Below are 18,422 nucleotides of genomic sequence, written 5' to 3'. Positions count from 1 at the left end.
TGTTAGGTCAATTATCGTCGTACTCACCTCGTGATGTTTTATGTTTTATTATGAAAACAACAGTGATTTTGGATTTTGGACAAGAGAGTCGAACGTTGATAATGCAGGAACCTGATTAAATGGAGCAGCAAGGTAAAACAGGTGGTAATACAGGAATCTATTCTTTCGGATTATAATGCGAATTATCCAATGATCCGCAAAGATCTTCCCGAGAACTCCACCAGAAAGCGCGCCCATCTCCCGCCATTCCGCCGCATTATTACCCTTTGTCACGCGTCCTTTGTCACGTAATGATTTCTAATTGACGCTTTGTACCGCCAATATTGGTATTGTAGACGGAGATTATGAATTAAGATTGTCACCTACACCTTACTAGCAATAGTGGCAATGCCGCTCCATTATTACGATCTGACGCGAAGCTTATTCGAAGGAGTCACGAAGGCGATCGAATGCTCGTAATATAATTCATCTCACTTTCTCATTTTCCTCGAATCATCTTCGCCATTTTGAAAACGGCAACGATAACTTTAAAATCATTTCCTTATCCAAATTGACCGTTCTAGGCGACCGCGAGAAGAAGAGTTTTTATACAGATGCAGATCGACAAATTCGAAGATGCGATATCGTTTCACCGTGCATGAGATCCCAGAGAAAGCGCGAGAATATTTGCGAGGGGTTGGATATGATTTCGCGATTGAATCGAGGCACGAGGCTGCGGTCGACGGTCGTTTGTCCTGACGCGGCGCTAATTCGATCGGCGCCGTATAGCACCGTCGATTTGGCTCCTTTGAATTAGAGCCCGATGATACAAACATTACAAATCCCCCCGGCGAGCAATTCCCGCCAGTCGAGCCGTTCCAGTTAATTCGGGGAGAACGCCAGAATTATCGATGCCTCTTGTAAATGAGAGACGAGAGGAGGTCTTTAACGCTGTTATATATAATCAATAAGGGGCTCTTCGATTCCGAATTATAAATTAGGAATAAAAAAATTATCGAGATTTGCAGATCTCGTCCGAATAAATTCAGGAATATGCATCCAGGACGTCGGCAAGGCCGAACATTTTTAAGCTAATCAGCAAAATTGCAATGACAATATGTAAGTATACATATATGTTTAGAAATGCCTCCATTATATAAAAATAACGCCATTTCAATCGTTATTGCCCTTTTAGTTTCGTGAAGATAGCGATTTTCGATCCTCTTCATAATCAGAGAGCCGCCACCAACGCCTGTAAAATGATCCACGCGCATCAGAGAAAAAGATCGATTCCGAGTTCGGATCGAACGAGCCGGGACTTATAGAATCCCGATCCCGCGCACGACCGAGTCGAAATCGAGTCTACACGCAATGTAATCACGCATTATCGCACGCGTGTTTGCGTTTTACGGGCGCGTGCACGTTCGCGCTTTCGCGCGCGCACGTAAAGGACCATCACCGACGCCGCACGCGGAAATCCGGATTTGCGTGCATGGCACACGGGCAGGACACCCACACGCGCACGCGAAAGGGGAGATTTTGTACGGCCGGTGCCAGATTGATTTGGTTTACCTAAACCGCTATCCCGTCCCCCTCTTGCTGGAAATCAGAGAGAGAGAGAGAGAGAGAGAGAGAGAGAGAGAGGAAGGAGGGTGCCGTGGATACCGCCCTGAATTTTCCGCCGGCAAGTCGCGGCGAGGAAGGGTGTTTACTCAAGACACGACAATTCATTACGTAATTGAATTGAATGAGCCCTCTCCTTCGCTCCGCATCGCCCATCCCCTTTCCGAAGCGTTCGACTCGAACCGTGTATACGCGTGCGAATGCTCAGGCACGCGTGTGCGTGGTGTACGCGAGCCGAAGGGTGGACCGGGATTCAGAGGTGGATTAAGGGCCGGAAGGGACCCCCGGAAGCCGAGGTAAGTCGGTAAGCCTTGTGCGAAGGTGAGGTTCTCAAAGGTATCTGTGAGAACGCAGTTTCCTTGAATCGCATTTTACTCGAGAATATTCTCTCGATTTGCGCCAGATGTAGATGCAGTGAGAACTTGTGGATAAACCCTTTAAAGTATACGCACATAATTAATTTTCAAGTCTAGCAACAAACAATAAAACGACTCCAAGTGAGTGTTAATTAATCAGATTAAAAATGTCAGTAATTTCCAAATTGCGAATGCTCCACAGTTTTTTTACGTAGAAATCGTCTGACTTCGCAGACAACAGATATAATCGCGATCAAACATTGAGATATAAATCAAAGACGCTGTAACAGTCTAATGTCTTTCAGAAGTTCCACTGCGTACGTCGGCGTCACCTCGAAACGCGATCGTCCCGGATGATGCCGCGCGGGATTTCGCTACGTCCCTGATGATGGGACACACCGTAACCCCCCGTTTCGTCGCCGGCATATATCGCGCGGCGTCTGCACTCCTCTTCTCTGAGGCCGGGGAGATCCCGAAGGCTGGGACCGACCGGAGGGGCTGGTAGCGAGAGCGACCGAATTAAACGATTAGTTAAACTGATTTCGAGTTAGGCGAATGAATAAGTAATCGGATTTCTCGTTAAGGTAATCGCATTGCGCCCTGATTGGCTCCGTCTGCCTGCGTTATAGGCCGCACTCCCGGCATTTTGCCCCTCTTTTCGTCCCCCCCGTTCACTCTCGTCCACGTCTATGTGCCGTTCTCCCTCCTCTCCCCCTCTCCCCCCCTCTCTCTCTCTCTCTCTCTCTCTGCCGCAAGAGCGAAGAGAGGGTGCCCTCTCATCGTTTGCACGGGGGTGTCCTCGCGCATTCCCATTGTCGCCGTCTCATCTCCCAGAAATTGAGAAGCGCAAGCGTTTCCAGTAATGTACACGCACCGACTTTTCCACTCACATTTCCCGTCATCTCGTTGGTTCATCGCGCTATCAATTATACGATCATTTAATTAGCAGAAAGACAGTATATCAAAAGTGCTTCAAAATTCGATAATTTAACAAAGCATTCTTTGACAAATTTGATACTGTTTTCATTGAAGTATCATATCTGATCTTATTTTTTATCTTATTTCACTTAGTCTTTCTTTGACTTCGTATGCTGTCAATCAAAGATTCATTCTTCTTTTCTCTTTGATCGTGTATAGATTGAAGACCGTAACATCTCTTCATAAATTCGAGAAGAAAAAGTCAAATGTCGAAAATGTTTCAAGTTTCAAATTTTATTTAAATGCGTTTGTATCCATTCGCACTTCTCGAGCAGACTTTATCATTCTCCCTTCCGGTCCGTCCGTATCCCGTGAAACGGACCGACAACGTGGAGTCTGCTAGTACCCCGAGCAATTACATTCCCCGAACGCAATCCCATTTAAATATTGTCGAGTTTGGCGTCGACAAACACGGGGCACATGTCCCAGGGTCGCATACGCACTTGGCGCGAGGAGAGATTTGCGGCGTACCAATGTCGCTTGCGAAGGAGGACAACTTCCATAAATTTAATATCGCGCCGATGTGGATTTAGCGACACGATGGGAGGCAGCGGGATACTGGGATGTCATCTCCGGCGAGACTGGCGCAACAAACGCGATGTACTTTATCGGGGACGGTAAATCGCCGCCTGAGAAATCGAGATTGGCAAGAACGAAATCGAGTTTACGTCGGGCCGATGTACATCATCCTGACAACCCTGAGAGTTCACTTACGCATCGTCGAAAAGGAAGACGAGGAGAGAACAAAGGGAGGAGAAAAGAGGAAAGAGTGTTACTGGTGAGAAGGGAAGTGGATATTGAAACGGAGAAATATATATAGGAGCTGAGAGAGTGAGGCAGCATGTGACAGAAGAAATGCGCTTGTCACGTGTAACATGCAGGGCCGCTTTATGTGCATCGTGATCTCTTTCATTGTCAGATTTATTCCTTTCTAAAGATTCCTATATGAGATTCTCGATCTATACATATATTCCTATTTTCACATAATTTATGGTAAAGGTAATTGTAATTAGCGTTTTCATGATATAACAGCGATTTTACAGAAAATATATTGAATACTGGCAATTCTAATATATAGAAATATAATCAATAATTTTTACGTTAAAAGACTCATTATTTTGCCTGTAATAGGTGGCATATATATACTGTCTTATAGATTCTTCACATTCAACAAATATCTAAAAAGAGAAAGAGATTATCTTAAAAAATGAAATATTAAGCAGAAAACGATTTGTAAAAAAATAGAATATTTTATAATCGGATTATAATTTATATGTACGTGTAATTCATGTCTACGTTATCCGTTTATTGAGAAAAAGATAACGTGTTCAAAATTTCCGAGCTCGTTCGTAAAATAACTCTCTCTTTTCAGACCCGGCGCAGAAAGTCGACGATCCGACGACCGATAACGAGGCCAGACAAAAAGGAGGAGCTTCGACCGCGGAAGGCATGGGATTAATTACCGCGTGCCCACGACGGCGGCGGCGACGGCCTGTTTCTGCCTCCAGGTAAATACAGCGGCCCTGGCGGTCGACTACACGGGGCACGGAGGAGGACGCGGGAGAGGACGGTATAGGATGGTCGCCGAGCGGCGCGGGCGTCCTACCCCCGGCCGCCAGCGGCGAGGGGTAGTTTCGCCGCGAACGTTTCCGCGGCGGGCGGAAAAGCGGGCGCAAATGCTAATGAGCGTCGGTTTGGGGGGGTAGATCGTGCCTGCCTCCCGAAAGGGGTGTCGAGGGGTCTGCGAGCCCCGGATCGTGTCTCGTGCCGCCGGAAACGCGAAGGAGGGAGAAGCGTGGAGGAGCACCACGGGGCGTTTCCATCACGCCCATCACCGCGCGGATTGGCCGGCGGCCGAATGGCGTCCTGGAGGACGCGTGGCGTCGGGACGCCGACGTCGGGATGTGCCTCCCGTCGACGTGTCTCCCCGGCGACGGCTCTCTCTCGCGACGGCGGCGGCGAGTGCCGTCGGTGCCGAGGCGCGACGTCGCGCGCGAGAGTCGCCCCGATAACCGTGAGGATGGAGCAGCTCGCCCAGTTCGTCTCCAAGAGCTTCGACAACGCGGCGGCGGCGGTGGCGGTGGCGGCCGCGACGAGCGTCGAGGCTGCCGCCGGCTGCAGGGCGGCCGCCGGCGGCAGGATCACGCTCAGTGTCGCGCATCTCATCGGTGATCGCGTCGCGGACGATGGTGACCGGCGTACGTGTAATAATCTTTCCCGATGAATCGATGATAATGCCATTCTTTAGGTGCCAAATTGGTTGGAGACCGATCGGTTGAGATCGAATCGATCGATGCCATAGTGCGCGCAAACTTTTCTATTATCCTTAATGATAGATCTCAATATAAATCAACATCGGCATAAAGATATGCTAGATCAAAAGAAATCTATTATGCGAGTCAGGTCGATTCGTATGTGTCTGTGCTTGAACTTATTAGTGATGGAGTATATACGGGTAATATGGGATTCATTATAAGAAGAAATTCATAGTGGAAGTTATGTTAAATTGTATTCTTGTGCAATAACGTCCACAGACTGCGGGATGATTACTTGGACTACACTTGTGTTAATGTGGATTAAAGAAAATTGTGGATTAAAGAAAAATTAATTGTGAATACCATGCCGTACACATTTTTTAATCACATTTGTCTTTCTTTGAGTTACTCTTTTATGTAACGCATTATTATGTCGACAGAAATTACGTTCGAAAGTCTGTGAATGCTCATCGCTGCTAAAATTACAATTCACTTACGAATCGACCTAATCGCCGACGTCTTCGTCACGTTCTTAGCAGTTCGCGATCAGGATGGTCCCACGCGACAAACGATTACAAGACGAAACCTTGTTTAGATGAAGCGGCGCAAGAGGCTGCGGCTAGCGTCGTCGAGACGAGCGGAAGCGTCGAGGAACCGCCGTCGCCGGAAGGTCGACTGCAACCGGAAGATCTTTCCGTCACGGCCAAGATCAAGGACATCCGAGACACCGCGGAGAGTCTGCCACCCCTGAAAACGCCCGAGTTGAAGCTGTCGGTTCGCAAACTGCTTGGATGCACCCCCTCGCCGCCGCCTATATCGAGGGATCGATCACCCAGCCCGGAGAATTGTGTCGAATTAAAAAGTCAAAGCTCGAGCGACGGCAAAACTCATGCATCCTCCAACGATCAGGCCAAGGTGTCCTCGCAGGTTACATCAAGGTCGAGCGGACAGGGTCAAGAGGATTCCGTTAAGGGTGAGCGTAACAATGGAAGAATATTAACCCCGTTGATTTTTGTGCGTTACATAAAATACAATACAATTATATTTTTCCAAAGATGATATTAGAATTTTTATGACTGCAGTCTTATAGTCTTAATAATCTTGAATTAAGGCGATTGCTCACTGGAGTTCGCAATTAATCACCGATTACTTAATTAAATTCTAATTAAATTATTAGGAACTAAAATTACTAAATGAATTGCAAAAGATTGCTTTTGCAAATTAAGCTGAAAAAATCAAATTAAAAGCTGGTTTTTCAAAATTATACTTTAATCGAGATAGCAAATTATTCGGGACTCTAGTCTTTAAATAATTTTATGTTCTCGCGGATTAAAAACAATTTGTGTCTCGAATTATAAATAATGTTTCGCAATTTCCTTTTTTCACAAAACCACGCTGATTTGGAAAAATTGTTGGATTAATGAAACTAAAAATGGACAAAAAGAATGTATTATTGATTTCAATTAATTAAATTATACTGTAACATAATATGACTGCGATATATGAATTACATTTGCATAACATTTTATCTTCATATCTATCATATTAAATATGAAGTATAGAGATATGTCTCTTATCTACCGCGCGTATTCAGGATCGCTTGATCGAACTCAAATCTCAAAATCCATTCTCAGACCTTCGTCCCGTTTTATGCCTGCCCTGGCCCAATGTGCGATGGTGTCAACTTTGATTTCGACTGATCGACGTTTCTTGCGGCTAGCCCGTTTGCGATTGCCGTGCGAACGAGTGCGGGAAGGTCAGGAACCTCCTAGTGGCGGCATCGAAGTCGCAGGCACCGGAGGGATTCGATCTTCGTTTATAATTCAGGCCGTCGTCCAATAAAGCTCACAAGTGATTGGGAATAGCTGACCGTTCGCAATGTAACGATCGGCGACCCGATCGGCGATTTCGCTCACGAGCCGAGTCATCTTCGATAAAACACTCGCTCCGCCGAGCACTGAAAGATGAAATTACTTCGATTCTCCTTTAGACCGGAAAGTGCCTCTAACAAAAGTAAACCACTCTCACAAGAATCGATTCATAAGGATTATTCTCGGATAGTGTTATTTTCTGACGTTTTCGAAAAATTTGGGACATTGCGCGTAAGTCATTTTTATGCGAAAAATTTGTATAGAAAAGATCACTTATTGTTTCGTCCAAAAGATTGAAAGTTCGCTATAACTGTTTCTAAACTTTTTCTAAAATCGATAGAGAACTCTTGCTGGGGCATCCAGAATCCTAATGAATTTGTTTCGAATTTTGTAAAAAGGGGGCCAACTTCACAGACGTTTTAACTGTCTCTCATTTGAAAACTCAGAGATCAACTTGCTGATATCAATATCTCGGACATTACTTCTATTAAAATCTTTGTGATTTATCTCTCAATAAGGCAACATTCGATTTCTGTCCATCTGATGAGTCATTAGCCGGCAATTGCCTCAATATCGCTTCAATTCCACCTCAAACGTTGTTTCCGAACGAGTCTGTTAAATTCTACAAATTAATTTTGTAGCAATCGGTCAATCGCCATGGGACAACTGGTCTGTGCGACGAAACTATCGCATGCGCGAGTAACGAGGGAGAGCGAATGGAAACGAGGCGGACGAACGAAGGGTCGAATCGACGCGACGGCGATCACGTTATAAAAAGCGTGCGGCGTTGAAGTAACGCCACGCACGCTTCCCCGCGCGATAACTCGAGCGAGCCGAGCGGGCAGGACGCGGCGCCATGAATTTATGGTTTAATATGCGGCCCGCCGCGTTAGTTGTGTGTACGCCCCCTAAACGGGGGGCGGGGGGCCGGGGGAGAGCGACGAGAAGCGCGGTGGCTGCTGCTGCTGCTGCTGGCTGCAGCACCACCGGCAGCTCGCCTATCTCTCGAGGGCCCATAACTTTTTCCGATTAAGCGCAAATCAAAAAGCAATCTACCCGGCCGGCAGCCATCGCGGCCGCGAAAGTAAAACCGTAAATATTCGCCCAGGAGCCCGACCGGGGGAGGAGAGAGGGACATCCGGCGTACCAGAAAGGGCGTGAAGCAATAAATATTAATGCACCTTGCAGGCGCTGATCGCCTCCGTACGATCCTCTTACGCTACATTAATTAAATCGCCGTATAGCTCTCACGTACGTTCCACGCCGAGATTAAATTGCGGTCACTTTCCGTAACAATCGACATTCATTATAATGTTGTTAATCGAAGATGATGGTTTTTAATAGCTTAAAAATTTGACAGGTTTTGATAACGAGGATAGAGGAAACGCAGCGAGATCTTCAGTATAAAGCTCATTAGAAGATTGCGTCTGATTACACACCTACTTTGTTTACTGATACAAGCAGATCAGAAATTCGAGGTTTTATTTCATAAAATTATAATGATTCTAATACTGGATAATGAGACTGGTTATCGGTTGGTATATATATCATCGCATTATTCCTTTCTAATATCGAATAAAATATTTTGATGAGTTTTCACATTAATGTGAAACGCATGGAGGCTTCATAGATACTTCCTCAAGTTCTGTAGATAATACCATCACGAGCCTTGCAGCTTTTCAGAAACGAGCACTCCCAGCGATGCGATACTCCAAAGCACATTTCGCCTCTCCCGACGATTTAGCGTGGCGTGCGCGCCCATCGGTCTTCAGTCGCCCGTGTTTTTCCGCGATTGCCGTAAGTGTTGGTGCTTGACCGCTGGTCAAAGGCCCATGCGCTCGTACGTATATTTATGGCACTTGGGGCGCGAGTTTCTTGAAGTATGATAGGAGGGTGCGCGGCCGCTACTTTAGGAAAAATGTGAGAGAGAGAGAGAGAGAGAGAGAGCTCCCTTCGTATTTACGTTCTAACTTCTCGCCAAACGTTCTCGCGATAAGTCGCAATACAAAAATGATAAATTGTAGCTTTCAAAAAATATTCACACAAGTAAAATGGGAAAGTATTGAGATTAAGTGTTCACTTGGGAAAATGGTACACAAGCTGTAACGTCAAACTACGGCTAAATATATTTGAGCTTGACGATTAAATCTAATCGTCTAAACTAGATCGTTAAAAAGAATGAAGGACTTAATTGAAAAAATGTTCTTTTACATTGTCGAACAGTGTCCGTGATTGCCCTGAGATTCGAAAAGAATTATGCGACAAGGGGTTAAACTTCTCGGAGGGTACGGCCGGCACGCGGGCCACTTTGCTTCATTAAGCAATAAGTGATTGCATGCCTTAAACCCCCTTGCTTCTTGCGTATTTATGGGGACCGTGTGCCATATGCAGCGGCTACGCTGGGATACGACGACGCTTTTATACGTCTAATGGCCGTGATATCTCGGCTCGTTTTGGAGGGAGAAAAATAGTACAGCCAAGGTGGCGGTCGGTCCGGGGGGGGGGTAGCTCTTCGGGGGTGGCTTAACTGGATCAGGCCAAGAGGGCAGCGCTCTTAGTAATTGAATTAGTGACCCCTCGCGTCCGAGTGTGATTGCTTTGGGTTTTCCAGTAGCAGAGTTCGGTTATCTGTTCCCCTCTTCGTCCCGCAGGACGATCCCTCTCGCCGTCTCGATCTCTCTACGAGGTATCGGATAACGTTCAGCAACTACGATTTTGCACCTCGGATCGAGACGCTCGGGATATACTCAGGTAGTTTGGCCAAGTAGATTTGGAGAAACGTGTTATGGGACTTGGAAGATACCTATGGATTCACAGAATTTCGATTGCCGAAGTTAACGTCAACGATCAGCACTTTAGTGCTGCGATAATCGTCATTCTTTCTTTATTCAATTTTATTAGGAGATGTGCAGGAAGGCTCGCCAAAACTATTATGCATAAGTTATAATTTACTAAATTAAAAAAATTAGGTGTACGAAACTAAATTGTAAGAATAATTATTGTAACACGTAATCGTACTAATTTACTGTTCTCTTTTCAGAAAGTATAATGCTTATGAAAAATGAGAAGGATACCTATGAATTCAAACGATGCCGATTTTCGCCCCCTCTCCCCCTCTCCCGGTTTCTACGGTACACACGGTAATAAACGGCCGGCACGTTCGAGTTAATGACTGCGACAACGCGCGTGTGTGTTGCGCCGTGGCTTATGCTAACAATGCTGTGCGGACGAGGGGCGTCGAAAACCGCGCGAGTTATTTTGGCGTATACGGGAGGGAGGTGGTTTTAAACCACCGCTGTACATATGGATGCGGGCCGCACACCCTGCCTAGGGCTCAGATTGGATTACGCGGATATGCGCTAATTGATTAAAGCGCCGTACGCCGTACGCAATGCCGCATGGCGATCGCGCCGGCGTGCAAACGGACGTGGACTGCGGAGCGCGTCTCTCGTTTTTTGCCTCCGTTTCCAGATAAATCGCACGGCCGTTCTATTATCCGTGGAAAGCGACACCGCAGAATATTCCGATAAAAACGCAATTTACCAGTTTCTCGACTCTCATTTGCGTTTAATACATTTTCCCGCGAATTAGCGAATGAAATCCAAACATAATAATCTGATTCTTAAGACGTTCTTAATTCTATAGAAATGATTGATAATGTAAAAACTAGCAAGAAATAGAATAACTATTCTGAAAGAAAGTTACAGATTACTTCTTGTTTCACGAATTTTTTATTGTTAATAAATTAAATCCGGACTTTTGGCTCAGTTCATAATTCTCAGTTTTATTTTAAACAATCGTTAATGTTACAAAAGCATGTAAAGCGCATGTAAAGATCTCGATTAGGGGAAGGATAATTATCCTGAAGGATGGATGAAAAGATGCTCCGAAGCGAAAAACTTTCTTGGCGCGTCGTATAGAGCGGCCGCAAGCATCGCCGCGAGTTAGAGAGACGCTCGGATAATTAACGGCCATACGATTTAATTAATGGTCGCTTAATGTAAAGTAACTACGGTACTACGGCTCTTCGAGGTGTTGCCGACGAGAAGGAGGCGAGGAAAACTTGGAAGGGGGCGCATCGCGAGGAAGAGAGGGAGGGACAAAGGTGGATTAAGTGTCTCGCGTAAGAGCCCTTGACGAAGGGGATGTGATTTATATAATTTAGCAAAGTGGTGAGCTACGCAGTCTTATACCAGGTCGTTAGTCATCCCTACTCTCTCCGCTAGACGGGGGGAGGGGAGGGGGAGGGCGAGCTCGTACCCTCTCACCTTAATCACCCTCCTCCTTCGCCTTTCTGCATCTGTCCGATGAAATCTTCCGCGTGAAGATGCGCTCTTGATGCGACCCCGCAATCTGGCGCACAAGTTTAACACAGCGGTTGATATACACCGCGCCGCGTTACGCGGTTCTCGAATTCCGTGCTTACTTTTATAGTTCTTCGGCGTGTGGGAAGAAATAACTGTCGCGTTTCCCTCGCGTGGAATACGCTTGTCCTAATGTCATCCAATTAGAGACGCCGACCGGCATCTCGATTTGAATAAGATTCTCATAAGGTGGCGAGATATATGTTGATGGCGCCCAGACTGGAAGAAATGGCCCGTGAACGATTCGCAAAGATCAATTCGGTAGCACACTGGTCGCCCCGGCCCCGGTCGTTCTGGCTCGCGGCGCGCATTTGTCCCTGTGAATTAATCATCGCGCGACGAAAACCTTCCCTGTTACCCGCTACACATCTTCGACGATGACTCACGGCATTCGGATTTCTGTTTCGCCGAAAGCATTCCTTAACAACGAGAGGAAAACTCATCCTTTTACGCTGTAACGATATATAATTTTGCAACGTAATCGAAAAAGCACTCTATCCTATAAATATAGCGTACAATTATCTTTTAACAATTTTACGCAAGAATTTACTTGAGCAATAATTAATTTGTAGGATCCAATTGCCGGAACAACGGAAGTGGCAACGGCAAGCAGAGGAGATCGCGGACGAACTTCACCATTGAGCAACTGGCCGAGCTCGAGAGGCTCTTCGACGAGACGCACTATCCCGACGCGTTTATGAGGGAAGAGCTGAGCCAGCGGCTAGGTCTCAGCGAGGCGCGGGTACAAGTCTGGTTCCAGAATCGACGCGCCAAGTGTCGTAAACACGAGAGCCAGTTGCACAAAGGTAACACGCCGCTAACGGAACTCCACAGCGGACATAGCTTTCATTTTCTTTTTAGTCTAAATATCAATCTTTTCTAATTAAACGAGACATATGATAATTAATCAAGTAATGTCAAGTATGGTACAAGAAAAAATGATTATAATTTCAATCAACGTTGATAATTGTGAGATAATTTCGCATTTGTTGCCTGATTAAAAAATTGATAGGACTCCTTCTTTTTCTTTCTTGTTATAATTAATATATTTATAATTAATATATTTGGCTCTAATTAAATTTTCTCACAGGCGTCGCCGGGAGCATGGTGCTGGCGCCGCGCAGCCCGCCGACGACGTTGGAACCATGTCGAGTTGCACCTTACCTGCCAGCCCTCAGGTTACATCCGCCGATGCAGGGAACGGCCGCAAACGTCACAGTGGGATCAGCCTTCGACCCGGCAGTGCTGCACTATGCGGCGGCCGGAGGCCTTTTCTGTCTGCCGCCACCACCGCCGCCCCCGACGTCGTCGGCCGGTCATCCTCCTCATCCGCTGAGCCTGGCGGCGTCACTGGCCGCCGCGGCGGCTCGCTCGAAGAACAGCAGCATCGCAGACCTTAGACTGAAGGCGAGACGGCACCAGGAGGCCTTAGGGCTCGACAGGCCCGCGTAAGGTCCGCGGCGTGGTACGTCTTGGACGAAGAGGGATTCGACGGGGATGAAGAGGTGCGGGTTGTCTTGACGGTGAGTACACCCGAGTTTAGAGAGGATCTGTACTCTCATCGAAATGTGACTTTGAGCGACCCGAAGGAAGGACAGTGGACCGATATTGTGTGATCGCGGTGACTTCAATTTTTGAATATCAGTAAAGAAGGTGCTTATTTTACGTCAAAGTGAATCGTTGTCGGCGCTCGTTAAAACTCTACAAACGGGCACAAATATAGATCTATATCTTTTCTGAGTGAAAACTTTAATCCAAATTCAAGAAATTTTAATTGTATTCTTTTTTTTTCCTTTGTATTATTCTGGTATTGAAAACGTCGCGCAGTTGTTTGTTATACACGGTTAAAGTTATAAAGCGCACGTCGTTGTTGTTTTGTGCAGGAACTCGCTCGCGTATAGAGTATTAAAAGCGGCACACGCGCATCTCTTCATCCGCGACGTGCCGAAGAGTCTGAGAAGTACAAAGGACATTCAATGTGTATAAAGTAAAGGATATGTGCGACGGGAAGCATGTAACATACATAATGTATACTGAATCGGGAATCTCGCTTGTATGTCGATTAGCGTACTCTGTGTCGAAGAACTGTGATGTAAAACCGCGAAGTTTAATCAGCACCGATGTCTTAGGAAGGTGCGACACATTAATGTAAAGTTTATAGTCACCAATTCTTGAACCAGTTCTCATCTCATGTTAGCGGGCGTTCGTTCGGAGCGGAAGTTAAACATAGCTCTGTGTATGCTCACGCGTGCGAAGGCACATTTAAACAGAACGTTTGTCCAAGTGATACTTATTGTCAACGTGGAAACACAGGATGTGTCAAGGTGCGTCCAATATTTTGATGAGTTAAGATCAAAGAAAATCATTTTCTAAAATATCATTTTCTAAAATATCATTTTCTAAAACATTTTCTAAAATACGTTTTGTTGACGAACGCAGCTATTGTCGACGCCGACCAGAAAGTTTGAGAAACGAGACGCATCGAAATCACTGACCAGCTGTATAAAAAGGATCTTAAATCGCGTCTCTAAGAATAGATTTAAGTCGCAAAAGCAATTTCCACGGGCGGTATCAGTCCACGATGAAATTCGGGAAATGCCAAGATCACTGATCATCGTAAAAGGAACCGTGCGTCGTTACCAAGAGTAGATTTCGGTCGCAACAGTTCTTACCGGCGATATTAGTCCACGAGGGAATATGGGGAAACTCCAAGACGCGCCAGGATCGCTGACCAACCGCTGGCGGGAATTATAGATCGCCGCGTCTTGGCAGCGGCTTGGAAGACATAACTCTCGTAGATGATTCACGGGCGGGTGGACGGACGCCGGACGATTTCTCGCGTTCGTCGCCGGCGAGCGAGCGAGCGAGCGGGGGACGGCGGACAGCATCGCCGTCGGGGCGCTAATGCAATAACGCGCGGCTACGCGGATAAATCAAGCCGGGGCGAACCGCTCGAGCGGTGGCTGTGCCGTGCCGTGCCGTGCCACGCCGCGTAATCGCGTTACCCCGGTCGTCCCCGGGGCGCCGTTATTGTCCCGGAACCCCTTGCCCTCAGAAGGGAGGACGAGGTGCTCCGAAAGTCGCGCGTTCCTCCAGTCCGGTAATTCGTCCGACTTATCTCCGCGTAAATCGTGGGGCGCGATTCTTGTTTCTCATCTATTCATTAGCGGGAGAAATTAAGGACTTTTACGATACTCCTCGAATACGGAAAATTCGCTGAGAGAAGGGTGAGACGTTCTGGATGTTAAATATTGCTGTTATATATATAGCACGAGGATATATTAGTGTTTGTCGAGGACGTGTTGCGGAAACTTACCGCTATATCAAATCGCGATGAAACGTCTTCCAGTGCATTCTCGCAGATAAATCAATCATGCATCTCGGAGGAGGGTTGTAATCGCGTTAACACGGATTTATTCCGGCCATCCCCGGGGCGTCGTTATCGTCTCATCCGCGTGCGTCGATAGGTCGAAGCAACGTCGCGTGACCGTGATTTGATTAGCGACTTTAATTAAAAAGAACGCCGGCGCACAGTAACCGCTTCAACGTATATACGACCCATATACGTTGAACTTTTTATGAGCGTTGTATATAAAATAGGAAAGCCCATAATTCGGTCCTTTTACGACCGCAGGATTGATTCTGCAACGGTGACTTACGGTCTCATAAACCAACATCTCTTTTTCACGATAAAGCTTTTGAATATATAGATTAGCAGATTTTCATTGGATTAGAATTAATTCAGTTATAAGTAAAGATATTTTAAATATAATTAATTATCTGCTACATACGTATTGAAATTGAATCCATTCGCCACTTGTGTTGCAAATCTCATCGTTGAAAAGCTAAATCGATTGGGGCGATTTGTTTATGTAAAAAAATCGATAGACCCGTGTTCAGCCGCCCGTGTAATTCATTTAGCGATTTGCGATCAAATTGTCATCTATTACTCCGTCCCGGAGGAGTAATGGACGCGAAAATGTGTTCTATTTTCCCTGTCAGTTCTCGTAAAGAATCACCGAGAGTTCTTGTGACGTTATAGAAAGAACGCGTTGTGTAGCGCTGAACATATCTCCCTTTATATTTTAATTAAGTGTTAGTTATCGAAGATACTTCTACCAGAAGACGTATAATTTGAATAGTTTTTCTTTATTTATTTAAATATATTTGATCTTTTTAGGTTTTCAAGCGGAGCAATATAAAGACGGGTCTTATCGTTATCATCGACAATCACTGACTTTGCGATGATAGCAATAAACGGAAATAGTAGAAGTTACAATAATTTGCAGCAGCTACGTAAATTAACGGTGAAAATAATGATGCTCCACCTCATTCACAGATAGGAAGATAATAATAAAAGCGCAAGGCCAGGGCCAAGGGTCGTATTCGCCCTTCCACCCCCGGTGACGCTTTCTGGAATAAAATAAAACCCTCTCGTATCCCCGGGATAATTCGGAGGGCGCCGAGGGATGTTCCTCTCTCTCTCTCTCTCACCCCCCTTCGCTCATTTTAATCCGAGTTTTAAGAAGTTTTTCCTATTGCTCGTAAATTGGCCGTCGTTTGTCTGGCCGGGGTCACGTGGGGCCAGCGAGAGGTGGGAACCACCCTCGGGGTATTCTCCCCACTATAGCGAAAGATCCTGTTGTTCGCACATTGCGCATTCGTAGCGCGCGAGTGGGGAACGGAAACTCGTAACTGCGATATAATGTCCCGCGAAAACCAGCTACCATCATCAATTATCTCCGCCCCCTTGTCTCTTCAGAGGGGATGAAACGGGGAATAATCGAGAAGTGCGCGGGGAGAGAGACGACTTGTCGAGATTTCTTGAAGACGTTGCATAAGATCGGAGACGTAAAAATAATAGCAGTAATATTATTTTTAAAAAAGTAAGTAATAAGATTATTTAAAAAATTTATGTCCCTAAAAGATCAAGATAGACTTGACATTTCTCTATACTTCTATCTGAAACCAAAAACTTTTAATACAGTAATTAACTTACTTAAAACACGAATTATCTCTTGTCTTTGATAAATATTTTTTTACGACGTTTGAAATTCCCTTCGAATAGAATTTGATTGCATATCTCTTGACGTTAAATCATTTTATCGTTCAGCTCGAGGACTATCGTTGGAAATTCGCTAACGCCCGGTCGGATCATCGGCGAAAAATTCGCGGCAACAGATCAATCCTGCAATTCCGGCGGTGCGCGATCGAGGGGATGGGGCGGGACGGATGCTGCGCGAGATTTGGAAATAATTCAGCCCCGCGCACTGACTGGCGGGCCAAGGGGCCGCTTGCTCTTTCCGGCCGCCCCCGCGTGCCTTAATCTAATCCAAGGATAATCTAAAATTCATGACACACATAACTGCCAGGCGATGATATATCTGGCGGGGGTGTAAAGGCAGCAGCGTCTTCTCCGTTTTCCCCCTTACCCATACCCTCCTCGCCGTTCTTGTAGCTTGCAGTTTGCCTCGGTGGGCACCCAACAGCAATCACTGGCATTATTATTTAATGCAACGCGCGTGGCGGCGTGTATACACCGAACCCAACTACCCGTAAATCGCGATATCGTAGAGACCTGCTGCTGGATGCTGTTTATCTCGCGAGAGGAATTACCAGCTCGATCGCCGCCAGTTGATCTTTCTTCTCTAACATCTCGAAACACGGTAAATTAAACAGGCCGTAACTGGTCGCATATCGACTGTTTATGATGTTTCTGTCTAAAGAGATTCAGTATACTGTCTGGATAGAGTGAAACTTTTATTCGAAGAATACCACGTGGATTAAGAAAGTAATTTTTATAGTAGATCCATCTTTAATGACGTATTACAAAGACTGGAGTTATTTTCTATCCTAGGTAATCAAAGTCTGACTTGTGTCTCCAATTTATTTAATAACTAATGAATTTGTCTTATTTCTCGTTATGTAAAACAGATCCTACATAATCGTTCTTTCCAGTTAAATGTTCTGTGATACGGTCGAAGGTCCGATCCTAAACGCAGCATCCGCTTATGCTAAAAGAACTTGCAACTGTTCTCCAGCGAATTAATCGATTTGCGCACGATCATCCGCGTACCCTTCTCGATACCACGAACGTCGTTCGTGCCCCGACGGAAGCCCCGATAATCCAGGGAATGCAGCCTTTACGACGGGGGGTGAGATGCACGCAAATGGACCGAGGGTGGTCACGCGCCGGCGATAAGAAAAGAGAAGAGAGCGATAAAGTAGGAGAGAAAGAGAGCGGGAGCGAGAAAAGTGGAGGAAACGAGGAGCTAAACGCGAGTTTCCGCCCCTCCGGACAGATCCGATGCGGAATCAATTCGCGTAATAGTTCCAAGGGGGTGGGGGAGGGAGAGGTTGGCTCGGCGGCGGGAAAGGGGGTGGTAGCAAGCTAAATCGACTGACGGTCGTAGGGGTGGGTTAAGCGGAGAGCTCGGATACGGGCCATTACCACACCTGTCCCTCAACTTCGACTTCGCGAGAGGGAGAGAGGCGGCGAGCCCGAAGCTCTAATGAAGAGAAGCAATCACTTAAGCCGGATCGCCGCGTATACCCGGTGTGCCGTACGCGGGATACGATACGGTTTTATTTGCGCGGCTCCGCGCCGAGGTACCTATGCTTTTACGGCTCACTCGGGGGAGTGCTCGACGGGAACGCGAGCGAATAGGACACGGAGCGTGTCCCGTATTCGCCGATCCGAATCGCTCCTTCGGGACAGCCTCGATCATTTGTAACGCGAGATCGTTATCTCCTCGATAGCGCCCGAACTGGAGAGAACGTTGGAATGCTGGATCGGAGATGACCACCTTCCGCGTTCTTTTCACAGATAACGATAGAGCTAACCCAGAGCTAATAACGCACAAGTGAAAACAGATGTTTAATTGAGGCCCTATAATCGTAATGTAAAGAAATAAAATTTCAGAATTGATTTTTAAAGATGATTGCAAACTCGTTAAATAATTTGAATTACTGTCTAGTACGAGTGCTAATTATTAG

The 18,422-nt window shown here is 46.2% G+C and overlaps 1 protein-coding gene across 1 annotated transcript; it reads left to right on the top strand.

Moving 5' to 3' along the window:
- The first annotated feature begins 4,894 nt into the window (after positions 1 to 4,894).
- LOC139813007 (uncharacterized) lies at positions 4,895 to 17,456 on the top strand. The gene is made up of 4 exons (XM_071778241.1): positions 4,895 to 5,134; positions 5,787 to 6,164; positions 11,999 to 12,232; positions 12,517 to 17,456. Exons 1-4 carry the CDS (start codon positions 4,957 to 4,959, stop codon positions 12,876 to 12,878), a joined length of 1,152 nt encoding a protein of 383 aa, XP_071634342.1. The 5' UTR covers positions 4,895 to 4,956; the 3' UTR covers positions 12,879 to 17,456.
- The last annotated feature ends 966 nt before the right edge of the window (positions 17,457 to 18,422 follow it).

Source organism: Temnothorax longispinosus, chromosome 5 (assembly GCF_030848805.1).
Source record: "Temnothorax longispinosus isolate EJ_2023e chromosome 5, Tlon_JGU_v1, whole genome shotgun sequence".
Taxonomy (NCBI): Eukaryota; Metazoa; Arthropoda; class Insecta; order Hymenoptera; family Formicidae; genus Temnothorax; species Temnothorax longispinosus.
This window is presented reverse-complemented; position numbering and strand designations above follow the sequence as displayed.

Excerpts from the sequence above, each read along its gene's own strand:
- LOC139813007 (XM_071778241.1), top strand. The coding sequence starts at position 4,957 with ATGGAGCAGCTCGCCCAGTTCGTCTCCAAGAGCTTCGACAACGCGGCG. Across the intron at positions 6,165-11,998 it reads TCAAGAGGATTCCGTTAAGG|GATCCAATTGCCGGAACAAC; the intron begins GTGAGCGTAACA and ends ATTAATTTGTAG. Across the intron at positions 12,233-12,516 it reads CGAGAGCCAGTTGCACAAAG|GCGTCGCCGGGAGCATGGTG; the intron begins GTAACACGCCGC and ends ATTTTCTCACAG.